The following is a 27,963-nucleotide window of genomic DNA, read 5'->3' as shown; positions in this document are numbered from 1 at the left end:
TTATCTAGGTTACATAATGTTATAGAAATTCTATCTTTTTTTAAATCAATAGTATATTGCTGGAAATGAAAATCACTCACGATTTCGAAAGTGATCCCTCTAACCAATATAAACTGATAGGAGAACAAAGCATAACTACGAAGAATCACGATTCATTACGTGAAATTATTCACCCGCGCACGCGATAAATGACAGGAAATGTACATCCGTGTGCTCGTGGCGGTCACGGAAGTAAGTTGTTGAAATACGTGGGAATCAAGTCTCAAAACTTAGTTGATAATTAAAGTTTTTTCCCGTCTTAAATTGTGTCTAGAGCTTTGAAAACCTTAAGTAATAGCGCTAGACTTCCCTGTTAAAATTTGAATTTTGATCGATTGTATTCAATGGCTGTCCAACTCGCTTTATTTCTCAACGGAACTTTACGTCATTATTAAAAACCGCGCAGCCAATCACGACACAGAACGCTAGTCACGTGACATAAAGAATAAAAGCCAGTGGAGCCGTCAGTCAGATGAGATGATTAGTCGATTTTAAAAATGGCGTTGGTCTGCGAGAAATGTGAGTCCTTTGTTTTGAAATGGCTGGTCTTGTCCTGACTCAACAACAGCCATGGAGGACGATGGGGAAGAGTTCGTTTTCAATCCACCTCCAGAGGCCCCAGTCTTCGAGCCCACCGAAGAGGAATTCCAGGACCCTTTGGCGTATATTGCAAAGATAAGGCCTTATGCGGAGAGAACTGGCATTTGCAAAATCCGGCCTCCCCCGGTTAGAAATCATTTTTTTCGCGTACAAAGTTTTATTTCTCTAATGTGATGGCATTCTTCCTGGCTAAGAGAGGATTGTTAACCTAAGATGATGTTTAATTCTAGGACTGGCAGCCTCCATTTTCAGTTGATGTGGAAAGTTTTAGATTTACACCGAGGGTACAGCGTCTCAATGAACTTGAGGTAATATAAAGTTGTTCGTCTTTTTTCAAGAAATCCACTGCGTATCAAACGTAACAAGAAGCTACAATTTGCCCAGAAGATCACACAAAATAGCCTGTGTTGCTCTCTGGTATATACTGCCCCATCTAAAAAAGTTAACAATCGTTTTATCCTGTGATAAAGATCCGAGTTTGACTGGTAAACTCATCTCCATAGGTTGTAACAACCATGTGTCCCTCCCATTACAATTCTCTTTTTGCTCAAATTGTTCATCGTTAAAAGCTGTTCCTTTGTTTATACAGGCAAGAACAAGGGTGAAACTCAACTTTTTAGACAGCATTGCCAAATTCTGGGAACTTCAGGTAAATATTTTTGGAACAAGTCGTCTTTTTCGTAGGGAAAATACTCATATCGTTGAAGCCTTAACTCGATGGCAGCCATGTTTACTACTCATTTCCTATTCTTGAAAAAATTCCTATCGCTCTAAATGGCCTTGTTATTTGAATGGTTCGTTTCACAGGGTACAACGTTTAAGATTCCAACGGTTGAAAGGAAAACTTTGGACCTATTTCGTCTGCACAAGGTAAGAGAATTGAGGGGATATTTCGTCACGAAGATTAGTCAAAATAGTTGCTGAACAAGGCAACGTGGACTTTCAAATTATTACATCTCCGATCGCTAAATGATTTAGATCACTAAAGCACCAATAGGCTCGTTCCAGGAAGTCTTTACTCTTCTCTGCCAGGAAAAATAATCGAACACAGAGTTGGTAGAGTTGAGTAAAGACTTCTTTTGGTAAACTTGCCTTGGTAAAATCTGCATGGCAACATTTCTTTGTTTTCTTACGAAAGAACGATTCTTTGTGAAGAAGCCATGTTCAAGTCTTGGTTATCATTTCAGGGTGTGTTTTCTCGATTCCAAGCACCTAAATTAAACCATTTCTCTTTAAAGGTCTGGTGTATGAATGGTATTCACTGATGTTTTTTTCATTACAAGGAAACATATTTTGTTTTCAGTGAATGTTAACAGTTCAGTGCCTTTGTAGTGACATAACATCTAACAGTCGACAGATATTTACATGGACAAGAATAAACAGAAATTGTTTCTTCTTAACTAGATCACCAGACTTTTATGTGCTGCCAGTTCTGGTTAGATCTGTAGCCTATTGCAATTTCAAGTTAGCAAATTGTAGCACCTAATGGAAACCAAAAGTATTATATATCAAATAAGTTGCTTAGCTTGTTAATAATTGTGAAGTACATCTTCAAAACAGGCTTTCGAGAATTACGATTGCTAGCATATGGCATTAGAAATGTTTATGGCTTGTCCAAGCAACATACTCTATACAAATTGTATTTCTCATTCAAGAGTCTCAATAAGAACTTGTTATTAAAAGAAAATGTTGACACTTTAGCTGCAAACATATGTATACATCTTCTACTAGTAGAATTGCTTCTGTATATATAGTCGCTGTATTCGACAAATGAATCAAAATAGTCTTTGGTCTCTTTTAACAATTAAGCATGTTTCTATCTTTGTACTGTTAAAAAAGTAACATGTAACAAGGGGTAAAACTTCTCAATATATCCTACAAGGATACATTTTGGTGTTTAACTGCATGAAAGGGTAGTTAATTTAATGACCCATTTTATACAAAAGCACTAGAGTGAAGAAATTATCAAATATTTGACTGTATAATTTTAATATTGAAACATCCAGTGATATTACCAACACGGAATACCGTTTGGCACTTTTGATATGAAATATATCATTTTTCGATCTGCAACCTCTTGTGGTCTCACTAGACAAATTTTTAATGATAATAATTTAGTAAGAACTGTTAAAAAACATATGTCTGTGTTGCTTTTCTGTAGTTGCAATGTAATCATTAAAATTACAAAGGGGGCTGGTTTCTGCTCAGATAGATTAACTTCAATGTTATCTTTAAATCTATACAATAGTAGGTTGTCAAAATTTTCTATTCATTGTTATGTTGATGAGAGACCAGCTTGGGAGATATTTTTGTCATTTACCATTAATTTCTTGAAACTTACTATAAACAAAATGTATGGCAATGGGATAACTAAGGTGTTTTTAGCTTAGATGATTGTAAGCTATAATTGGTTAAAGAAAATTAGAGTTTTAGAGTTTTCAGTTATTAGATGAGTAAGAGGTAACGCTTGTTTCTATCACTTGGCGCTTATCATGTAAGGTGGTGTGACACTTGTAAAATTATCTTTGAACTGGTCTTGCTTCGCTGCAAACAATGCATTGTAACTTTGCCAGTCAAGTTGCACAAGGGTTGGTCATCACTCTGTAAGTCAAACACTCTTAAAATAATTGGTTGCAGCATTGCCACAATTGTTGTGAAAAGTAGAACCATCTTTTCATTGTGCAGCTTGTGACCAAAATAAAAATATAGAAAAGCTGCATGAAAAATTACTTAGTGTAACACTGCTTTTACCAGGGGTGTAGCCTTGAAAACACTAAGCTGGCTTGTTAACAAGCCCAGCTGGCTTTTCTGGTCTTGACAGCTCTAAAAGTTTACCCACGGTCTTTGTTTTCATGTCAAATTTTGGCCAGATTTAAGTTCTCTTTCAGCCGGTGAAATTAGCTGGCAGCCAGTGCTTGGCGACATCCCTGTTTTAATGTAAGACTTTTACACATTTGTTTGTTGAGTGTTACTGAATGTTATATACTTTTTAACAGACTGTAAATGAAGAAGGAGGATTTGAGTACATTACCAGGAAGAAGAAATGGTCAAATGTGGCAAGAAAGGTATTTGAGAATTTTTTATTGTGTCCTCTGAGCAATAGTTGCTGTACTTAACCAGGTATTTGCTCATTCCTCCAAGAAACAATTTCATGCCCTCTTGGTAGGGTTGAATCCCTTGAAGGAGAAATGCAAGCGTTAATTACTCTTAAGATTAAATGGCGAAAATAGGCTCTTCCAATCTAATACCTTGTATCTTTGTTCCTTACTGCACAAGCTTGACAAAACAAGCGAATCCCGAACGTTCTGTTACAGGATCGATTTTGATTGGTTTTGAAAACAATAAAAATGATCGGAATTAAAACACCGAGGAGTTCATTGAGTCATGTTTTTTAAAACTTGGGCATGTACAATCCAACTGGAAGTTCAATATTTTTGGACTTCTAATCAGAACTTCCCAGGGTCACTCGTTTCCCGACAAGAGGAACAAGGACCCTGGGTATGAGGTTGAGGCTCTTCTTGAAGGAAGTTTATGCTGTAACGAATTTTTAACGGAACTGATAGTAAGAGCTTTTCTATCATCATGTTTTCAAGTTTTCCATATTGTAATACATGTATAAATTATTACCATATACTGGTACCATATACATATAATTATATTGGTTCGTATCAGTGAGTTCTGTTCTCTGGATTAAACCATCATTGTTGGGTTTCCTATGAGTTCAGTAATTCATAACCCATAAGGTATTAAACAGAACACCTTAAAAAGATGTCAAAGCAGAATATTTACACTTTGATTGCTAAACACCTGTTAACTGTATCCACAGATGGGTTATGTCCTTGGCAAGTCTGCTCCGTCTCTGCTACGAATGAATTACGAAAAGTACCTTTACCCTTACGATATTTTTCAAGCAGGGGCATTCACTGGAGATCCCCAACCAATGGTAAGACTTGTAATGATACAGTCTGTAATTCATCTACATAGTGTTGCAGTTAATTTTGATCTCAGTTAATTTCTTTTTTTAACTAGTTAATTTTCTTTTTTCTAACTAGTTTTTTTTATGCTAGGTCATTTAATAGGGTTAGGGTATGAGTTGCAGTCATATATTTTAAAAACAAATAAAGGTTCACTCATCTTTTCTACAAGCCTGTAGTGAAACAACAGGCAAGAAACTGTTGGCTTTCACCCAGCCATGATTTTCACATGACAGTGCTGTTTGTTGCTTTTTCTGTGTAAAGAATAGAGTTGGCTAGAAACTGTTGGCTTACACATACTACCCCCATGCTTACAAGCCCCCCACCACCAACACCTGGTTATAAGCCCATCTCTCGTCTAATGAAATTTAAGATGGTTTCCGCACAACTTTCGAGCAATGCAAGCAAAAATAAAGTTACCAAAAAGACTTCTTAGCATGGCATTAGTTTAAGTACAGCCAACAAAAACCTACCAAACATTTAGCACTCAAACTGACCCCGCGAGAGAAAAATGGATTTGAAATTGTCTATATTTCAGTTAAAACGGAGGTTTTGCGCCAGTTCGAAACAAAATGGCGCACATTTTAAACATGTTTACCAGGTTTGAAGAAGGTCTTAAGAATGCTTTAGAATTTAATTACGGGGTCACTAAGACAAGTGAATTTTGATACGATCTTTTATTAGGCCCGGTTCAAACGTCGAACTTTTCATGTGCCGAACCTATTTATTAGGTTCGGCACATGAAAAGTTCGACGTTTGAATCAATTAGGTTCGACAGATTTGTATTCGGGTCGACCTGCCGTTCTATCCGACAGGCCCAGTCGGATAGAACGGCAAAAGTTCGACACTGATTCAGACGTCGCACTTTTCATGTGCTGAATCTAATGCATAAATTACGCTAATGTATTTGTAAATATAAGAGGGTTTGTGATTGGCTAGTGAGAGGTCATGAACGCGGTCATGCATAAAATTTAAGGCGCCACGTAACGCTCTGGACCGCGAAATAATCATGATTGCTTTCCAACGCTCAAACTCTCGCTGTTAGTAGATTGCATTCGTATCATGTTTTCGTCTTTTGTTTTTGAATATATCTCTAAAATGAAAGGAAACAAAAAGCAAGACTGGAAACTAAAGGTAGTAGTTAAATTACAGAACTGGTTGATACTAAACACATTTGACCAAAGCCTGGCAACTGTACTTCAAAAACTGCTGTTTTTATTCTATTTTAAACCACAAAGAGATATCTTCTCCCACTGAACAGTGTTCTTGTTAATTCATTTTATAAAGTGCGCGACTTGAGAAGTCATTGTTTTCCTCTGGGCACAGAATGAGTTCGGCACATGAAAAAGTGCTACGTTTGAATCAACTGCCGAACTTAATTATTTGGGTCGACCCAAATAGGTATTAGGTTCGGCACATGAAAAGTTCGATGTTTGAACCGGGCCTTAGTATACAAAATGTTGCCATGCTATGAGTAGATTTTTGGTAGTTAATTTTCGCACTCATTGCTCGATCTTTCAGCGGAAACCGTCTTAAATATTCTGGTTTTACCCTCGTTCCCTCATCTAACCTTTCCACATCAAATGTAAACCATAGGTATCTTATGTAAATGTTATAAAAGTGCTTTTGCGGCTTGCCCTGTTAAACAAAACTGTCTTTCCTTTTTAGAATACTGCAGATTCAAAGAAGGAGGAGAAAGATAAGGAATATTTACCATGTAACACCAATTACCAAATGTCACGAAGATCCAAGAAAGCTAAATCTGGGGAGGTATGAGATGATCTTATTTGAAAACCATATTATCTTGTCTGGGTGGGAGGCAGTGCTGGCCTAACTGTTAGTGCCCTGTACTCCGGTCCTGGGTTGTTCAAAAGCCGATTAACTCTAACCTCGAAAAGTGTATAATTTATACATTATATTTCATGGAGTTTGAGATTAGTCAACGTCAAAACTGGAGGACAGAAAATTTAAACAGAAAACCTCACTGAAAAGTTTAAACACTGAAATCAAAATTTACACTAATCATGGATTAGCTTAATATGGTGGCCGAGTGGTTAGTGCCCCGGACATGAAATCTGTAGGTCCCGGGTTCAAGTCCCGTTCTGACCACTATCTGGATTTGTTCTCGGTCGTCCCAAGTTCAAATCCTCGGTCATGCTTGTAAATAGCCAACTGGTCTGCCTCCTGCCAGTTGGGATTTTTAACCATGTTATGTTTATTTAATAGATTATATTTGTTCAGTATTTTTTCATATACACGGCCCCACAAGCTTCTAGCTTTAAACACAAACCGTGTATAAATAAAGTTGCCTTTTTTAATTTTTTTTTATTGTGCTAAAACACAATCTGGCATGGGCCAGATCTATAGTATGGTTTCCAGAGCCCTGGCTGGGTTACTGTGTTGTGTTCTTGGGCAAGACACTTAACTCACACAGTGCCTCTCTTTCCACCCAGGTTCATAAATGGGTGCAATGGACTAGCGACTAGTATCCCATCCAGGGGTTGGGAGTAAAAACAATACAGGCACCAGAGTTAAAGTGTATATGACATGAAAAATATTTTCTGCTTATTTGAAAGGCCTTTCGAAATACAGAAGAATGGCGGTTTTCTTTTCGAAATATCTTTTTTCGTTTCAGAGATATTGGCCGCGGCCGCACTTGAGAGTTAACTGGGTTAATTTTTTAGAAACCCGGTTAAAAATTTCCACAAAACTTAACTAGGTTAAAGTATGGTTACCAAAACTAACTCGGTTAAATATTTTTAGCGGCCGCATTACGATCAGACCAGACTGAAGTGATGTCATGATTAAGCTATTTGAAAACAAGCAAAAGCGACCGGCTTTCATGATAATTTTATTACTTGCTCATTTCTTCTCCTGCTTCAATGCATTCCGGCTTACACCGCTCTATTTTTCCCGAATGCGTTCTACGCAAATTTCAAGCCCAGTTGTTTCGAATATGTTGATCTTCAGCAGTCGTTCTAAGGCTCATCGGCATATCGAAATCGCTTTCAAGGCCTTCAAGTGCACGTTTTTCCAAGGAATCGGCGAAGAGACGGAAGAGATCATCAGAACCATGAGAGCCCTGTCTGAGCCAAATAATCCGCATTTCTCGGGTGGTTCTAGAGTTTCTTAACACCAAAAGAAATTACAGAATTAAGCCACGAATTGTGTCCGAACGCCATGTTTGCGCGTGATGGAAAATAATATTTTCTCTTACATGGAGATGATTGACACATTTGACAAATAAAACAATAATTGAATCTGATAAGAAACCACTAACCTGGTTAAAACGACCCAGAAAGGTAGTTTAGAATTAACCTAACCCAGTTATAAAATATTTTGTTCTTTGATTAATTTCCATGGGAACCGCTAACCTGGTTAAGAGTCGGTTAACTCTCCAAGTACGCGGCCACACTAGACATTTTTTAACCCGGTTAATTTTAATTGATTAATTGTAAATAACTCGGTTAACTCGCCAAGTGCGGCCGCCATTGATGTTTTTGTATTATGCAAATTAGATTAGTGATGACGTCATAAGATTTGACTCTAAAAATGGTAAAATACTGAATAAAAAATATCTCTGGAAATATTGAAGCAGTGTTCTTGAAACTTGGCGCCACAAATGTGCATCACAACAGGAAGAAAATGACACCCTTAGTATTGTTGCCATAGAAACTCTTTCAGCTCCAGTCTCTCTCTCAAATATCCCCCCATATCTGGCCTCTAAAGAGAGACAAAAGGTCCTGCTTAGAACAGACATAGTTCCCATATTGCCTTAATTCCCACCATCGGTTTGGCTGCGCTAGATGGTTCTTGGTTTAAGACAAAAACTGGGAATGTCAGTTTTTATTGAGACAGCACCAGCGGCAAAACTGTTGCCATGGCAACAGCCGTAAGGGTGACATTGTGTTTCTTTTGTAATGCACATTTGTGGTGCCAAGTTTCAAGAACACTGCTTTAATAGTTTTAGAGATATTGTTTATTCAGTATTTTACCATTTTTAGAGTCAAATCTTATGACGTCATCACTGATCTAATTTGCATAATACAAAAACGTCAATATCTCTGAAACGAAAAAGAAAAATGCCATTCCACTAAATTTTGAAAGGTCTTTCAAATAAGCAGGAAATATTTTTCATGTCATATACACTTTAAGTGCTTGCTGTATGGGCTACTAGGCTCAAATGCCACATTTATATCTTGTCTAGACTTTCTGACTGACCAGTTTGGTTGGCCGATAAATTACCATCATGGTCTTAGCACTCAATATGTATAATTATTTATTGTTAATTTTTTCATCAGATTGATTCAATTGACTTTGAAAATAACCCTGAGTTGAAGAAGCTGCAATTTCTTGCTCCTGGACCTAAGATGGCTGGTTTAACAAAAGGAACACTCTTACCTAAACAAGAGTTGAACATTAAAGAAGGTGAGGTGATAAAATGATAGTTAGTCTGAGTATGTTTTAGAAAGTAGCTTTAAAAAAACACTTTTTGATAAGAGCAAAACGACGATTTATCTCCATCTTTGGCCAAGCCATATACAAGAAGCCACAATTTTTTTAATGTGTGCATGATAATCACGCATAAAATTTTGCGCAGTAAGGATGCACAATGCAAAACTGAGGTATCACCTTAAGCTTTCAAGTCTTAAAAAACGCAACCTTTTACAAAAATAACATTTTGTGCTCAAGTCCTCACAGCCTCAAACATAACTTTCTTGTCTAACTTGCAGAACCTCAAGACAGCCCTGTAAAAATGGACTTGGAAGAACAAGAGAAGACAGAACCATCTCCTCGTAAAACAAAGTTGACAGTGGATGCCAGAGAGTCTCCTAGTAAACAGAAGATGGCAAGACAGAAACAAAATGCCAAACTGAAACTTGAAACTTTAATGAACAAGGAACCAGAGTTGACCAGGAGAAGGCCTGTAAGACAAGCCAGCAGAAAAAGCTATTATTCCGATTCTCTCAATCTTATTTTGGTAGGTTCTCACAACTAGTAAAGCATTCCTCTCAATAGGCCATTTCTGTGTTACCCTTTGCTTCTTTTTCAAAAGGAGTCTACGTGCCAAACCATTCAAAGGAAATTGAGTTTGATTTGCATAAAAATGGACCTGTTGGGAAACTCATTTTCATATGAATGGTTTTGCATGTAAACTCGTTTAAAACAGAGGCAAAGGGTAACTTGGAAGTGGCCTATTTGAGTAAGAAATTAATGAATTCCTGGAAATTTGATTTCATTCTTTGCTTTAAAGTGCACTCTTAAAAAATTAAGAATTTCCAAAATGTTGGACACTGAAAGGATTGTGCTGAGTTTAAATGAGCTCCTGTGTACCGGTCAGACACTCTCTAAACTGCTCTGCTGAGAACTCTTAGCTAGTTGTAGGTCATTTTACTTAACTCTATAATTAAATCTTACTACAGTTTGTATCATTTAAAGTTATATTACTACCAGAGTGTAAATACACATTTTTATGTTAATTTGTTGTATTTTTTCTTGCTTCTTTACTTTACCTAGCCTGACGAATACCTTTGTCAAGTATGTAGTAAAGGTGATTCTGAAGAAAGCATGTTGCTCTGTGATGGCTGTGATGACAGTTACCACACCTACTGTTTAATCCCACCCTTAACAGCTGTTCCGAGGGGAGACTGGAGATGCCCAAGATGTGTCGCAGAGGTTAGGAACAACAGTCTGTGTCATAATGTCTTTGTAGGTTTGTGCTAGCCAAAATGGATAGTGGAAATTTCAGGCAGTTTTGTGAAAAGAGACCACATATTGAAATGACTCTGAGAGAACAGAACTAACAAGTACACTGTTGACATATATCAAAGAATATGGACAAGCTAAAGTTACCGAAAAGCGAACAAACGATCATTGAGAAGTGAAAGGAAACTTCTTCTGCTAATTATAAGCCGGCATGGGAAATCGAGCATTATGTGTAGGTTGTAACGTTAATCAGTGATTGGGTAAGGTTGCATGAACAACGAGGGTGAGAGGTCGCGTACGTGAACGCTTTCAAAAAAGCTTTCATGTACACATTTAAGATTCGGTTACATTGGATACCCGAGATTATTCTACAGTGGGTAGGAGCAAAAAAGCGAGGAAAAGACCCAATGAAGACAGCAAAGTGCCTCCGTGAAAACGCAAGTTTTTGCTATCGTGGAACACAGACTTTCCATGGATTTGGGAAGAAAAACCTATTTTGTCCAATTTGTCACCGTCTTTTGTCTCGGCTGGCTTGGAAAAAACCCCGAAAACCATGCTTGAAAGTTCTGGCTAGTAGAATATTGGTTTTGGCTAGTGAAATCAAAGGTGTCACTAGCCACTAGTCTAGTTAGCAAAAAGTTAGTCTCGAGCCCTGCAATGGGTAACTTGATGAAATTCTGGGAGGGAAACCTTCAAAATTAGTGTGATACACTGTATTAAGCATTGACTTTTTATTGTCAGGAGTGTAATAAACCAGTAGAGGCATTTGGGTTTGAACAAGCCAAGAGAGAGTACACGCTACAATCATTTGGAGAAATGGCTGATAACTTTAAGAGAGAATATTTTAAACTTCCACCTGAGGTACACCTTTAGAAAATATACGTTCAGAAGCAAAGTGATTTACACCAGCTTTGAGTGTTATGTGCAGAGTGGCTATCTTTCCCTATTTCGACATTGTCTTTTGACATGCTGCTTGAAATAAACCAATCAATACCTAGCAAATGAGCACACAAGTTCAGAAAGTCTGACCATGCTAGTGGGCTATGATTGGTTGTTTTCAATCCTTCTTACTCTTGTTTGTTCACCACGTTGAAAGATGGAAGTCAAACAATAGCTGCTATGCATGTAACACTGAAAGTGGGTGTCCTTAATATATTAGCGACCTTCAGATTTGACTATGAGTATGAGATCGAGTACGAGTACGACTTTGGAATTTCAACACAATCATATCCCCCAAGCTATAACTCTTTCCTTTTGCTGACTAACACATAAATAAACGTTAAGGATAAGATTGGTGTGATAAGTGATTATAGGAGGCACACGAATTTAGTTTGAAAACTCGTACTCGTACTCAATCTCGTAGTCCAATCTGAAGGTCGCTATTAACTCAGTAATGGAGTTTTACAGTTCAAGAATTGTCCATCTTTAAGGTTTAGATAAGTATAAAGAGGTACCATGTAGGTATTTATTATTTGTAAAGTTTCCATGCGTAACATGCTTGTACATTAATATGATGTTTTTGTCTGTCAACCCCAGCAAGTTCCTACTGAAGTGGTAGAGAGAGAGTTTTGGAGACTTGTTTCCACAATGGATGAAGATGTAAGTTTTAATATTGCAAACACTTAAGTGGCGAAAAATTAAATTAAATTTATACGCAGACTTATTTTTCTCTTAAGCCCAGAAACAGGAGTTAAGGCTAAGGTACCAGTTCATTTTAGAAACAATTACATGTATGTTTGTATGCAGGCATCAATTGAAAAAGTATAGTTTGTCCAAGTCTTGCAGTGGTTGTTTAACACTTCACAACATATGATGAAAAACCACAAGTCCTGAGCCATCAATATTTTTTGCATGTTATTGTGTTGGCTTGTGGCTTTACTTTCCAGTAGATTAATACCTTTAACAGATGTCTAAAGACCTTACTTTTACATGGTAATGAGCAAATTTGACCCCTGGATTAGTAAGTCTTCCTTCTGGCTATGGTAAGCTTTGGACGGATAGCAAGCAAGATGCACTACATTAACATCACATGACTTTTCAGACAGCTTAGTAAATATTAAAATCTACTTGTTCACCCAGAAGGAAAATTTAGATAAATTATCCAGAGCTGTAAAAAAAAGTGTTACCAAAAACTGAATTTGTTTTGTGGTGTTTCCAGGTGACTGTTGAGTATGGTGCTGATCTACACACAGCAAACCATGGCAGTGGATTTCCACGTCCCTTTAATGCTGTCACTAGTGAAGAGGAGGTTAGTTAATAGATAGGTTAAAAAAATAGTTTGTAACATTGTAAATGGCTGCTTTTCCAGGGTTGCCACAGGTCAGAAAATGGTCAGAGAAAAATAAAATTCAGGGAAAAGTGAGCCAAGGATAATTTATTTTGAGTCAGGGAAAATTGGAATATTACACCTCTGATTTTATACGATCAATAGATGGAAGAAACATTTCAGGTCAATTTGATCTCAGCAAAGTTTTCTTTTGTTGGAAGTGGAGGCTGGAGGCCACTAATAGATATCACATTTTGTATTTATTTGGTTGGAAAAGTTTATTTCTTATCAGGGAAAAGTCAGGGAATTTTGAAAACTGTTGTCTATGGCAACCATGTTTTCTCTAATAATGTTGACCTTGGTCTTGTGTAATGTTGTAAGAGGGGTTGTGATGTTCAGTGATTTTTTAAAATGATTAATTGTGTTTCGTATCTCCATGTGATTTTTTTTTTCAGTTTTATGCCAAATCAGGTTGGAATCTCAACAACCTTCCAAATCTGGAGAGATCAGTGTTGTCCCATATCAGTGCTGATATATCAGGAATGAAGGTTTGTTACTAACTTGCTGTATTACATTGATTTTTTATAAAAGGGAATGAGGTGGGGAGTGTTCTTAATAAATTGCTTACTTCAAAAAGGGGCCTTATTAGATGATTTACCATATTATGGTATATTTATAATATTGTGCTTTGCCATCAGGTTCCATGGATATATGTCGGCATGTGTTTCAGCAGTTTTTGTTGGCACAATGAAGACCACTGGAGCTATTCAATTAACTACATGCACTGGTTAGTGGATTATAATATGAAAAATGTTATTTTGACTACATGTATTTCCATGAATTGCAAGTTACATTTAGCTCATTAATCTCTCCTGTTAGCAACTAAGAACAAAGAAACACCATTATTTTTCTTCACTTGAACAAACAAGCCAGACTAGTTTGCATTTGCAACAGCCATACTGACAAGCACAGCTACATCATTAGCCAATCAAGTTGTCTAAAAAGCATGAATGTATGTGCCTTTGTTTTCCAGGGGTGAACCTAAGACCTGGTATGGTGTGCCAGGAGATGGTGCTGAAGATTTTGAGCGTTCCATGAAGGAAGCAGCCCCAGAACTCTTTGAAGCGCAACCTGATCTTCTTCATCAACTTGTCACCATTATTAACCCCAACGCACTCACTGCAAAGGGCGTACCAGTGGTCAGGACCAATCAGTATGCCGGGGAGTTTGTGGTCACGTTTCCTAGGGCTTATCATGCTGGATTTAACCATGGCCTGAATTTGGCCGAGGCTGTTAATTTTGCCACAGCTGACTGGGTAGGTAGTTGATCATTGACATTTGAGATCCTACTCTGTGTTTAGTATACAACAACAATACATCATAGACTAGCAGTATTTTATCCTATTTAATATTTAGGGGTGTAACAATACATTGAACTATCGATGCATCGCGATTGGGAGTGCTATGTTAGCGATGCTTTGATCGCAAATTCAACTATCGATAACAATCGCGATAGTTTCATTAACTATCGATAGTTACGATAGTTTTTTAAATGGTGTCCTGTAGTACTTTTTCCTTCATTGAAAAATGCCTCTCTTGTTCTCTGCCATCCTTTCTCGGCTTTCTGTTCGTTGTTTAAGAAACCGTACTGTTTAACAAGCCATAAAAGCAAACTTCACGGATGTCGCTCATCTCTAGGGCCTTTATCCGCGTTCAGAATGGTGGTTCGAATATTAGATCCCCCTCCCTTTGGAGAAAGAAATGATTACAACGCTATAAAATCACTAATTTCAATACTATCCCAATAGTATCGCAATAGTGTCACTACCATAATGATTGGATTTAGCGCCCTCCTTCAAATAAGCGCCCCTTACGAATAACCGCCCCCCTTCGAATGTGTTTTTGTCAATAAGCTCCCCTATTCCAATAAGCGCCCCCCATTCTAATTAGCGGTCCCATTCTTATAAGCGCCCCTATTCTAACAAGCGCCCCAATTGTGGATAACTGCCCCAACTGAAGTCATCGACATCGAATAGTTAACTCATGAGCATTCCCGTACCGTACATGTATATATTTACTGCTAAAATGAACAATTTTTTAAAAAGTAACTGAACGTTCCACAATTTTGTTACTGTTACAGTTTCTGTTGTTGTTAATTTTTTTAATATTTATTTAAGTTTTGTATTGAACATTTGGTTGTTTCTACAAAAAATTTAATTAAGCGCCCTGTCCCGAATAAGCGCCCTCCCTTGAGGTGCCAAAAGTAAATAAGCGCCCCGGGCGCTAAATCGAATCATTACGGTACTATTCCATTAGTATTGCAATAGTTATTCAACTATCGCAATACTATCGCAATGGGCAAAATGACCCCAATTGTCACCTTTATTAATATTTAACATTAATTTGTTCTCACAAAATAATTTAACAAGGAGAAATATCAAAAGGATACTGCCCCTATCAGGGAGACATGGTGGCCTAATGGTTAGTGTGCTGGACTCTGGATCTAGCAGTTTGGGTTCATGCCCTGGCTGGGGTCACTGTGTTGTGTTCTTTGGCAAAACACTTCACTCTCTTAGTGCCTCTCTCCACCCAGATGTAGAAATGGGTACTGGCAAATTTAATACGGTGGGGTAACTCTGCAGTGGGCTAGCATCCATTCCAGGAGGGAGTAGAAATACTCCTAGTTGCTTTATGCTACTATGGGTCACTGCTTTATGCTACTATGGGTCACTAGGCTCAATAGCAGACTTTGTTTAACTGTCCCTATCAACCTTCTTTTCAATATTCTAGCTTCCTATTGGGCGCAAGTGTATTCAACACTATCGTGAGATGAGTAGAAATCCTGTATTTTCTCATGAGGAGTTGGTTTGTAAGATGGCTGCAGATCCAGATGGTTTAGATTTGGACCTGGCCAAGGCAGTCTACAGTGAGATGCTGGCTGTCGTAGAGAAAGAGGCCAACAGAAGGCACAGGTTGGCTAAAATGGTAAGCTAATGTTATGGCAGTTGCTTTGAAGAAGCACACAGTTCACTGGTTTCATCCACGCACTTAAAAGTTAGAACTACCAAATGAAAGTACTGCTCAGTAGTTTTTATTTAAATGGTCACAAACTAATGTTTCATCAACAGACTTTCAAGTTAGAACCTCTTTGTACAGCATAACAGTGCCATGTGAAATTTTGCCTGTTAGCTTTCATTTGAATGCTCACACCCTTGATATTCATCAATAGACATAAAAGTTTAAACCACCTTGTACAGTATAATAACGGAACCACATGAAAGTACTGCTTGATAGCTTTGATTTGAATGGTCCCACACTAGGGTTTCATTCTTAGACTTAATAGTAGAAACCACCTTGTACAGCAAAATAACAAAACCACATGAAAGTGTTGCTCAATAGCTTTGATTTTAATGGCCATGCTCTAGGGTTCCATCAACATACCCAGCACTCAAGATTCCAGAAATTAATTAAAAAGGATTTAATTAAGTTAGAACCACACCAGCTCTGGAAGTGACATAGCTAAGTTGTTGCACAACTGTAAAGGTCACTATAGTTAGTTATAATCAAGTCTTCTCTTATGACAGGGCATCCCAGAGTTTGAACGAGGTGAAGCCTTTGAGTTGTTACCAGATGATGAACGGCAGTGTAATGTGTGCAAAACTACCTGTTTTCTGTCTGCTGTTCAGTGCTCTTGTAGTCCAGGTAGGCTTTTACAACTTTACTGCTGTTTGGCCAGCTTTTGAATTTCTTTATCTGAGTTGTCCTTCTCTGGAAACCTAAACCTTGAATGTGTAGTTCCAGACAGTGTCCATACTCCCCAACAGAAGGGATTGAAAATTCCTGGGGGTGGGGGGTCTCAAAAACAAAAAAATTTAAGGAAATGTATAAAGCTTACTTGGAATTTCCAGAGGGGTGGGGGGTCTTAGGAACAAATCCCTTCTGTTGGGGGGGGGGGTGGTATAGAGATTTTTTGGAACCGCACAATGGGACAAATTTATGCTTGGGCCTATTTTTGCAAGTGTAGGAAGAATGGTTGCTTAATGGTTAGCGGTCTGGGCCCGGTTGTTCAAAGCACGAATAAGCTAATCGTGAAATTTGATTTCAATTTTATAGAATTTTGTTGAGGTTTTCTGTTAATGTTTTGTGTCCCACAGCTTTGACATGGACCAATCTCAAACTAAACGAAATATTAGCTTTGGGAAACCCTTTAAAACAAGAGAAATAAAAATCTTGATCATCTTTTAATCCTGGGTTAGCGTTAATCGTCTTTCAAACAACCCGGCCCAGGGCTCTGGATTGAGTGGCCCGGGTTCAAGTGTTAGTTGGGGTCAGTGTGCTGTGTTCTTGGGCAATGCACTTTTCTCTCACTGTGCCTCTCTCTGCTATAGTGTTAAATTAGAACCCGTGAATTTAATGCTGGGGGGTAACCCTGCAGTGGACTGGCATCCAATCCAGGGGGGAGGGGAAAGAGAGAAATACTCCCAGCCACTTAATGCTACAGAAACAAGGATAAGCCCCACCGGACTAAGAAAATATTATTACTATTTCTTTGCATTAGGGAAACTGATCTGCCTCAACTGTGTCCCGGAGCTGTGCCCATGTGATCCTGCTGAAAAGAGCTTGAGGTACATTTGTATGCTATGAATACCTTTTACTCTGCATAAATACACAAACTGGGACTCACACACTGATAACACACATTGTAATCTGTGTACCAACAGATATCGATACACTCTTCAAGAGCTTCCTTCCATGCTTCTACGCTTGAAGAGAAGAGCTGATTCATTTGACAACTGGGCTACTGAAGTCAAGAGATCTCTAGATCCAGCAGATCCTAAAGTTGGTAAGTCCAGTAAAAAATTTTATTACTTTCCCATCCAATATTGGTGGGAGGTTGAATAGGGGCATGCTTGCAAATCTTCAGACCAGGGTTTTTTTGGTCAGATCTTTTGATCTGCCACTACTTTTAGTCAAGTTTGGATCCACATTACTGGTACTTCCAAACTTTCTGAAGTATTGTTTCACTGCACGGAACAGTAGATATTGGATTTTTGATGCCAAATTTTCAAGAAGTTTTGTATCACTTTTATTGTTTATGAAACAAGGTCAAAGACTGTGTGAGTCTCATCCAAAAACAGAATGGGCAGAAGCCAACCAAGGCTGACCAAAGATCCGCATTCCGAACATCGTTTAGTATCCACGATCTGAACTTTAGTACAGGCAAGAACCACAATTTGGGCCAAAATTTCCACCTGATCCGCAATCTGCACTGTTCTTGAAATTCGGGAATCCACCAAATTTATCCCGATAGTCCACAATCCACATGCTGTTTAAGGCCAAGTCCATCAATCCCCAAACCTATTCACACCCCTCAATGTTTGGGACTGTGATAAGGTTTTTTTAAAATAATATTGATCATTTGGAACAATCACTAGTTGATGATTTTCTCTATAATTCTCATAATGTGTTTGTTTCCCAAGGTATTGATATTGTAATGAGAAAATAGCTGTTGATCTCATCATACTTGTTTTACAGATGTATCAGAGCTGAAAGATCTGGTGAACACTGCGGAACAGAGCCAGTTCCCCGACTGTGATCTCTTCCAGCAGCTCAAGGCTGCTGTAACTGAAGCCGAACGCTGTGCTAGCGTCGCTCTGCAGCTGGTCAGTAGGAAACACAGGACAAGGCCTCATGGCGGTGCAGACTCAGTGCCAGTCACTCGTCTGAGTCTTGATGAGCTACAAGGGTTCATGCAGCAACTACAAAACTTACCTTGTGTGGTCAGAGAGGCAGAGCTAGTACAGGTAAGTTTTGAGATTCTTGGCCAGACAACTACTGCCACAGATAGATACTGTGCATGCAGCTTAGTATTACAGTGGATTGAAAACCCTTAATAGCTGTTTCACACTAAAGACCAGTGCTCGAGTTTGTATGTAGAGGCCTGTTTACACTGACAGTACGATTTGTCAGCCTGATTTGGCCCAGATTTGATAGAAAAATGAGTGTGCAGTTAATAATCAGCCCGATTTTTAAAAACCTGTTGCAGTGCCACAGATTTTAGATGTCGGGCCAAGTTTCATCCTCCTCATTCAAATTAGGCAAAAAAAAAAATTGCGTGGATGAGACAGAGCATAAAAATTTGCTTGGAACAAACTGGTCCCACATATTGTAGCATGTAAACCATCCTTAAAGTAGCAAATCAGTGCCAGAAGGTTTTGAAACACCCATTTCCTTATTCCCAATGTTGGATAGAACAATAAAAGAACATTGCCAGGAACATTGCAAGGTGTTAGAGGAAAAGAGAGTGTTGTGACCAATTCTATAGCCCACTCGTATTGTCCTTTGCATTTAGGAAAGCCACGCAATGCACCTAGTCACACAACCCACGTAGTTCTAAGTGTTATGTGACCATCCAAATGATGAACCGAATGACACTTCTCCATTAATAATGGTTTGACTATTTTTTTAATGCTACAGGAACTAATGACACATGTAGAAAGTTTCCAGTGTGAAGCTCAGAAAGTGATACAAAGTGGAACAACTGATGTGGCCCAGCTTCAGCAACTCCTTGACAATGGCCATACACTGGATGTTGACTTACCAGAGATACCCAAACTCAAACAGGTTTGAACAAGTTTTTAGCTTTGTTTTGACAGCTGCCACATTCTTTTTCCATCTAGGCCTCAGTTGTTCAAAGTTATGCAGTTGTCTGCATAAATCACTATCCAATGGATAAAGTAGTTTGTTTTCTCACACACCACTGGTAGCCATGCCAGGCCGACCGCCACCTGACCTTTATTACAAACTCAACAAAACCATACATGTACATCATAGGAAAAGTTTCAATGGCAAAGCTAACAAAAGATACAGCGCCAACTTAAAATCTTTGGGCAGGTGGGGGGAAAAGGTCAGTTATTGCGGACGCAACAAAAAGAACTGCCCGGCTTTGTGCCCGCCAAAGGTCACATGACCCTTTTCCTGGTCCCAGCGGTGTGTGAGAAAAACATTTTCCACTTATTTCATTTCACTCAGCCAGATTGTGTGACGATCCAAAAGAATGTCTGCATAGGAGGCTGTTACAAAACCGTAGAAGCCAAATCTTATGACTGCAGTGCTTTAGTGTTTTATCATAGGCTGTAGTGTGTGATCGTAGACGTTATTTTGGCTCGTCATGAAATCTTTCCTTCGAGCCAAAAGAACGTCTGCGTAGGAAGCTGTTACAAATCCATAGGAGCCAAATGTTATCACTGCAGTGCTGTAGTGTGTGATCGTAGGCTCTCTTTTGGGTCCTTGAAACCTGGAAAGTCCTGGAATTTTATTGTGGCACTTTTCAGGACGGGAAAGTCCTTGACAAAGACTAAAAGACTACCAGTCCTGGAAAGTTCTGGAAATCTGTTAAACTCAAGTAACAACTGAATTCTCAGGAATTTACATTATAAGAAATTCGCGTTAATTTTATTTATGTTAAGACGTTTACTATAAGCATCTAACCAGAACTTTTCTCAAATTCGCGTTAATTTTATTACGCATAAATTTTGTTTGCGTTGTTAAAATGCTTCGTTATATTCCTATAATAAGGTAATGTGAATTTTGGAGTCCTGGAAAAATCAATATGAGTCCTTAAAAAGTCTTGAAAAAGTACTGGAAAATTGTTTGTGATAAAGGGTACGAGCCCAAAAAATGCCGTGACCAATGTTACTAATCGTATCGATGTGTACTTGAATGTTTGTGCTGCAGGAGTTACGACTGGCCAAGTGGTTAGAACAGGTGAACATCACCCTAGCCAACACTGAAGAGGTATCATTTGATACACTACAAGAGCTACTGGAGACTGGGAACTCACTTCCACAGAAAACAGCCATTGAGAAAGCAGTTAGTGAACTCCGTGGACTCGTGGCTCTAGGTGAACGCTGGGAGGAAAAGGCGAAACTTTGTCTTCAAGCGAGGTAAGAGCCCATAAAAACATTAATACATGACAACCTAATTTTTATTTAGAAGGGATGCAATAAAAGCTGACTTAAAAAAATTGAAATTTCGGAGAAGGGATTAGAGCCTGAAATCTCTTTATCTGTGTTTAAAAGCTTTTAAAACGTTCTCTGTTTAAAATATTTTTGGAGCCTTTGCTTTCGTCAAAGGCTTCAGACTGGTAGCCGAAAGCTCATCTTTTTAAAATATTTTAACCAGAGAACGTTTTTATAAAGTTTTTAATATGTTTCTGCCTGGTATCTCCTCTATTTTCAATAAGATTTGTTTTGTTTTCTTTCATTCGTATTGTGTCAGACAATGCGTAGACGATCTCTTGGCTTGTCACGCAAAATATCGCATGACGCGCCATCCAGAAAGTGTATGTGAAGGACTCTAGGTCAGATGACGCTACTGACTGCTCCCCGCCTTGTCTTATTACTTCGACTGTTATTGTAATTCCCTTGTCATTGGGTGAATAGCGTTTCGTTGGCTTGTCACGTCACAGCGCTTGGTGTACTGATGCTGCGTGACAAGCCTAAAAAGGCTTTGAGCCCTTTCATGTATGCTATAGTGGATGAAAATGACAATGCGCAAAAAACAATAGTACAGTTGGGAAATCTTTCGTTTTTAAATTATTACTGATGTTATGTTGTAAATTTGTTTCCCTTTTCAAATAGACCCCGTCACGTAATGGCCACAGTAGAAGCAATAGTAAAAGAGGCGTCACGCGTGCCGTTGTACCTTCCAAACGTGAGCGCGCTCAAAGAAGCGCTGCGCAAAGCACGAGAATGGTCTGACAAGGTCGATCAAGTTCAGGTAAAATGGTGCCCCAATACTTAATGGGGCTTTGTCACGGATTGAAACAGATTTTTGAACAGACAAAATATATATATTTGTGTCGTAGGAAACCTAAAAATAATGGTCCATTTTTATAAACAATTGATATATTAAAGCACTGGAACTGTTAGCTAGCGTCTTTGACTGCGGATGGCTAGGATGGAAATGGATTACAATTTGAAAATTGAGGCTTAGCTTTTCAAGTTGTTTTCGCGCATCTTTAAAAAAAAACATTTATGGCCGTACATGTAGTTTGATTTCTCTCCGAAAATTAAGGTTACATCTTCCTTTAGATGTTCAAAGATTATGTTTTTCATGGGTTAAGTTGCCAGATACGAATTTTAGAATACAGTCAACTCTCTCTTAACGGACACCTCCATAAGACGGACACCTGGTGTTGGTCCCGTCCCTACCGTTTTTCAGTCATTTTATTGTAACTAAACTCCCTTTGAGACGGACACCTCTCTAAGACGGACAGTTGGAGCTGTTCCTGAAGGTGTCCGTTTAAGAGAGTTGACTGTAGTTTTGAGCAAAAATCCGTGAAATTCCCGTGACGTAGCTACTTTAACTCTGTTTGCATTCCTCAAAACGATAAAGAATACAAGGAACATTTTTGACCTGCAAACCATTTCTTGTCTGTTGTTAGAATGATGATTACTATCCATATCTGGACGTCCTGGAGTCCCTGGTTATGCGAGGTAGGCCCATTCCCGTGCGCCTGGAACAGCTCCCTCAGATGGAGTCCCAAGTGGCTGCAGCGCGCGCCTGGAGGGACCGTGCTGCCAGGACGTTTCTCAAAAAGAACTCTTCAACAACGCTCTTGGAGGTGAGTCGTTACAAACACGTTCTTTAAAAACTGGTTCTACAGCCACAAATTTCGCAATATAAAAATAATAAAAAAGACATTTGATATGAGAGGTTTTTTCGAGTGCGATGACGTAAAGGGTTGGGCCGTGGAAAAAGAAGAGGTATAACCCTCCACTTTTTAGCGCTATGGTGGTTTTTTTTATATATATTTTTTTTTTCATTTTTTTTATTGGACTACCAACGATAACTCAAAGAAAATTTAGAAAGAACTTGAAACTGGTGTCAAATTATGTCTCTTAGCGTTTGAGAATTCATCGAAATAATGTCTTTAGAGCATATCTAGAAATTTAAAATTTCCTCGTGGGGGATACACCCCTCCCCCTCCCCCCAAAATCCTAACAATAGCTTAAATTTTGTTTTTGGACCCTTCCACTTACATGATCCAATAGGTTTACTTGAGTGTTTTTTGTGTGGCTTATTTATTCATTTATTTATTGTTCTTTTTTCTTTACTTTTCAGATCCTGTCACCTCGCAAAGACGTCGGATCGTACAAAGCGTGTCCAAAACCTCGCGGCAGTAAAAAGCGTGAAAAAGCTGAAAAAGAAAAAATCGAAAAAGAACGAGAAGTTATCATAGAACTAGTGGCGTTGGATGAGTACATCGGCAGAGATCCTGCTTTACAGATCGCTGAATTTCGAGAAGCAGAAAGCAAAGAAATACAATCCATGCGACAATTACGGCAAGTCAACATTGCACGGCAAAAAGACGAGGACAAGAAACGGCAGCTTGGTGAAAGCTTGGATGGACAGTACTGCATATGCAGGCGTGGACCGGATGGGTTTATGCTACAGTGCGAGCTTTGTAAGGAGTGGTTTCACGGCTCCTGTGTCCCTCTGCCGCGCACCCAGAGTGGTAAATCAATGGGCAAAGGCTCCGCCGCGCTGGAAGCGGCTAAGGAGCTCAAGTACTTATGCCCACTGTGCTCCAGATCGAGGAGACCGCGTCTAGAAACGATCCTATCTCTGCTAGTATCACTACAAAAGCTGCCTGTCCGACTCCCCGAGGGTGAAGCACTTCAGTTCCTCACTGAACGAGCAATGAACTGGCAAGATCGCTCCAGGCAGTTTCTAGCTGATGGAGACGTTGTGAGTCTTCTCACGTTTCTAAGTAGAACTTCGTCTTCGTGGCCGCAGGGAGTAAGCGCGGAGAACTTATCAGCATCGGCCGCCCTGCTTCGTCTGGCGCAAGTCGGACCCGAGCAGGAGGATTCTAACAATCCCGCCTCGGGCGATGTCTCTGTCACGGACGAGTCTGGGAACAGTGGGCCGGCCGAAGTGAGGCCGACTTTATCCGAAGAGAAACGACGGCAAGCCGAAGTGCTGATGATGGAGGGAGATTTGTTGGAGGTGTCACTCGATGAAACTGAACAGCTTTGGAAAGTGTTGCTCAGTCAGAAAAGCCAAGAGGAGCAAGAAACTCAGGTACGTAACGCAAGAGTGATTCGCGTTTGCAATAATAATGGCGGATCTTTTCACGTGATAGATCCAAGAGTTAGTAACGTTTTTCGTAAAGTGTTATAAAATTGCCCAATCCGTTTCCAAATCGTATTAGCTAATCAAAAGAGCGCACGAGAAGTCATGAGCACACAGTAAGTTGTCACAGCTTGTTGACACGCTTTTCGCTACTTAGCAACCATCGTCTCACTTAGCAATCGTATTGTTACCTAGCAACCATCATGTGACGTAGCAATCGCCATGTAAGAAAGCAACCTTGATAACGTAACTTGCCTACATGCGTACATGTATGAATGTAGGCATCTAGAAGGCTTGAGTTTTTCGGTACATTGTAGTTTCTGACACGTAAATCGAAATATTTTATTTTTGTTTTTATTTTTCAGCTTTTTGAGGCAAAGACAGACAAAGAAAAAGTCAAAAGAAAGCGCAAGAAAAAAGACAACGAAGACAAAGAAAAGCCAGCGAGAAAAGCGTCGAACGCGAGCAGCTCCAACTCTACATCTACAACGACGGAAACGCCAAAGAAACGACGGCGAAAGGAGAAAGAAAAAGTTACCAAAGTAAAACAAGAAGATATAGTAAATGTTGAAGAGGACGACGATGATGATGATGACGATGTTGATGAAATCTGCGCGGCTGCATCATGTTCAAGACCACAGGGTGACGAGGTAGGATGGGTGCAGTGTGATATCTGTGAGAAATGGTACCATCTAGCGTGTGTGGGTCTGAGCCCAGAGCGTGCGGAAGCTATGGATTCTTACAACTGCCGGCTGTGTGTAGGTGGGGGTGGTGGTGGGGAATCGTCTACTAACTCCGCTGTGGGGACCCCACCGGCTGCATCACCCGAATCGGAGAATATCGACGTGGACGGTACCACGCCCACCTCTCCGACACCCCCAGTCTCTCTAGTGGATGTTGAAGGAACTGAGACCGCGCAACAGCAAGAGCAGGAGTCAGCGGAGACAATGAGTAACCATGGCGACAACGATACGGTCATGCGCCCAGTCACTACAATCGATTTGTGTTCGGACAACGAAAACGACGAACATCGTCGTCGAACGATCGACGTGGTCGATCTTGAAGAAACGGAAGACACAAGCGAAGTTGAAAGCGCAGATTCGTGATTGAAGGAACAATTTGAATTTTCAACTTTCACTAGCTTCAAGTACTTACGCTAAACAATGAACGTAAATATTTTTTGCGGGAATTACTGAGAACAAGCCTGAACTGTATGCAGAGGTTCGGGTGTTTTTGTAATAATGTTTGTTATTGCAGTTGAAGACTGGTTATCCACTTCATTCTAATCAAACTGGATAACTATTGTTTTTCAAGTTTTGTCACAATTCTCAACCAACTATCAAGATAAATTTATTGCTACATGGCTGAGAAAATCTATGCAGTTGTACAAATACTTGTTGCGCTTCTTATGTCAGATAAAGTAATTTACTGATTATAAAAATCTTTGCGGGAGAGCGAGAGCCGTTTTCGGTAAATTTTCGTAATAAGAACCGAAGACTTTCCGATTGTTGTTAACCAATCAGGAAAGTACACGATACAGTACGAGTATTGGCGAGCGTGCTGACATTTTATTGCGGGACTCTTTACCGAACAGGCTTCTTGTTTACCCGACTTATTGTAGCGGCGGCTTTCAAATTAGACAACGAAAAGGAAAGTCAGATTTCAAGTGGGTAAAAAAGTTAAAAAAATAAGATAGGTTTTGTAAGACCGTGTTTCAGAAATAGTCCTGTAAATTTGATTACGTTAGCCTATTTCAAGATTTCTTAACTCAAACCGATTAGAAATTTTGAGCGATTTTGAGTAAAGCCGTGACTGCATGCTGGTAAAACTTGGACCAGAACGCAGCATTCCTCTCCAGAGTAGCGTTGCGTGACGTGGAGAGAACCGTTGCGTGACGACCCAAATAAGGGCTGTAAAGGAGACCAGGGTCACACGGCAGTCACAAAACAGAGGTTGCCTTTACAAGTTCACTCAATTGTTTTTTTTTAGTAGCTGCTCTTGACATTTTCAGCCCTGTGATCAGATTGCAGAATCTCCTTACTGGTCGATACACAATTCTTATAATAAGAGTTGGGAGAATTTGGTACTTTATAAAGGTTACTTGGTGATCAATTCGTTTACTTCTCAAAAACTTTTTTTGCATTTTACTGAAGAGGTTGATCTTTCTAAGGGCTGAAAAGATACAAGAGTTAACACCTATTGACTCTTATGATTAAAGCACTACCATGCGACGCAAATAATTGTAAATTAAATTTTCCATTACAATCTGTTAACACCACTATCTAGTTTTGAAATGTTAGCTTTTGTTGACTTCGAAGTTACCAGGTATTCTTTAATATTATTACGTTGCAGATTTACTATTGACAGATTTAGCTTATTTATAGCGCTGTACATAGCAATCTATAATCGATTGTAAATTTTCCAAGCAGTTTATATATCAGTGTCGCATAGTTGTGGTTCATGTCCGCCATATTTTGTCATGCTCATTTCGAATTCACCCCGTTCACAAGCCCGGAATTATACTTTAAGAGAAAAAAACCGAATTGTTTATCTGATCGTTAGCCGTCTCCAAATCCGCCTAGAACCTTTTCATGAGTATTTAACGTCTTGTGAATAAACGCATGAAGCGCGAATAAAAAGAATAGTTTGAAAAAAATGTTGTGTTTTTTCTTATGACCATTTTTGAAAGGATGGGCGGGCGAACAAGGGGCGAAATAGACTCGCGTGACCAGCGGCCATATTACTTGGCTTAGTTAGTTTCAAGTAAGCACTTGACTCAAGTGCATTTGAAAATCCCAAGTCGCATTTTACAAAATCTGCCTTCACACTTGATGACAAAGTATATTACTTGAGGTACAAGCTGTCAATTATCAGAATCGTGACAACACTGCACGCCGCATTCATTTGGCGTCCATTTCCTATTGGTTAAGTGCGTTCTCAAGTTTGGTGTAGACCATACTTGGCAGCGTACTTCGGCTTCTTTGAACTACAGAGATTCCAACCCTCCCGATTTGATCCGGAGTCTCCCGATTTGATGCGTTGCCTCCCGCTCTTCCGATTTATATCAGATTCTCCCGATTTATCATGAAATTCTGAAAACAAGAGAAAAATTGCTAATTTTTAGTACTTTTTGCGATCTGAGTGTAGCAAAAGTAAAGAAAAGTAACAAAAATGTTTGTGAAAAGAATAAAGACCTTATCGGAATAACTCAGAAATGATGTCAAAATGCCGGAAATGGCACTTGAGAGAACCTAAATTTGCAAAATTTCCCGGTGGAACATGCTTCCAGAGCCAGGCGCGTAGGAGGGGGGGTTCGAGGGATTCGAACGAAGCCCCTTTGGAGGTCAATAATGGAGGACCGAAAACACAAACTGTTGATTTTCAGCTTTTAGCAAATAGTGGGGGAATGGAAAACAAACTTTGAGAGTTGCAGCTTTTAAATTACCCTGCACGAAAACGCTAAAAGTATCGGGAAAGTATTAAATTGTTAGGAGAATGGATCTTAGTGCCCTAGTATTATATGTAGTCAAAATAATCCCATTGCTGAAAAAGTATTTCCTTAACAGGCGTTCGGGATTTGATAAATGGAGTATCAATAAACAAAATGCGGGGATTACAATTTCGGGGGACCCAGGTGATACGTCTATTCATAGTTAGTACTAACTATGGTGTATTTAGTGCATATTGACGATTTGACGCCGCTTTTAGTACATTGAAGGTGGAGCCGGGGTGGGAGCTTAACCTTTGCAGCACTCATCAAGCTTTTGTAAAACGTTTAGTGTACTAAGCCGGTATGTATGTATGAATGTATCGAGTTAACAAAACGCCGGAAATATTGTTGTTATGACTAAAAATACCTGTTATTTTACACTCCATCGAGTTTGAAATATTGACGTACACAATGCTGAAAATAGCATTTCCGGGCCTCTAGATTCAAAATATTCTGGGGGACATGCCCCCAGATCCCCCTAGAGGCTCGCGCCTTCGGCGCTCGTATTAAATAACCCCCCTTAATAAATATTCCTGTCAATACGAACACCCTTACAAAAACTTCAGCTACGCGCCTGAGACCCCCCTAGAGGCGCACACCTTCAGCGCTAAAAATACTCCCTTTTTTCCTTCAAAAAGGGTTGGAATCTCTGGAACTACGAAAGTTTCCATGGTCACCAAGTAAAGTTCAACTTAGACTGTCCACAGCCTCTCGATTTTTCAACGCAAAAAAGCAAATAAAGCGAG

The 27,963-nt window shown here is 39.3% G+C and overlaps 1 protein-coding gene across 1 annotated transcript; it reads left to right on the top strand.

Annotated features, from left to right (window-relative positions):
• Window positions 1-507: 507 nt before the first annotated feature.
• Window positions 508-26,383, top strand: LOC144627937 (lysine-specific demethylase 5C-like). Its single transcript, XM_078485960.1, has 27 exons — window positions 508-765; window positions 870-947; window positions 1,229-1,288; window positions 1,447-1,509; window positions 3,636-3,704; window positions 4,466-4,582; window positions 6,282-6,383; window positions 8,915-9,041; window positions 9,347-9,594; window positions 10,131-10,289; window positions 11,061-11,180; window positions 11,856-11,918; window positions 12,478-12,567; window positions 13,041-13,133; window positions 13,284-13,372; window positions 13,619-13,901; window positions 15,376-15,570; window positions 16,170-16,287; window positions 17,144-17,210; window positions 17,307-17,428; window positions 18,121-18,389; window positions 19,063-19,209; window positions 20,323-20,531; window positions 21,228-21,366; window positions 22,034-22,213; window positions 22,714-23,676; window positions 24,093-26,383. Exons 1-27 carry the CDS (start codon window positions 610-612, stop codon window positions 24,831-24,833), a joined length of 5,067 nt encoding a protein of 1,688 aa, XP_078342086.1. The 5' UTR covers window positions 508-609; the 3' UTR covers window positions 24,834-26,383.
• Window positions 26,384-27,963: the final 1,580 nt, after the last annotated feature.

The sequence above is a fragment of the Oculina patagonica genome, chromosome 10 (genome assembly GCF_052425735.1).
Source record: "Oculina patagonica isolate OP01 chromosome 10, crgOcupat, whole genome shotgun sequence".
NCBI lineage: Eukaryota > Metazoa > Cnidaria > Anthozoa > Scleractinia > Oculinidae > Oculina > Oculina patagonica.
Note: the sequence above shows the minus strand (reverse complement) of the source record. Positions and strands in the feature narration are given on the sequence as shown.

Coding starts and splice junctions, on each gene's coding strand:
- LOC144627937 (XM_078485960.1), top strand. CDS start 610: ATGGAGGACGATGGGGAAGAGTTCGTTTTCAATCCACCTCCAGAGGCC. Junction 3,705..4,465: donor GGTCAAATGTGGCAAGAAAG/GTATTTGAGAAT, acceptor CTGTATCCACAG/ATGGGTTATGTCCTTGGCAA. Junction 6,384..8,914: donor AGAAAGCTAAATCTGGGGAG/GTATGAGATGAT, acceptor TTTTTTCATCAG/ATTGATTCAATTGACTTTGA.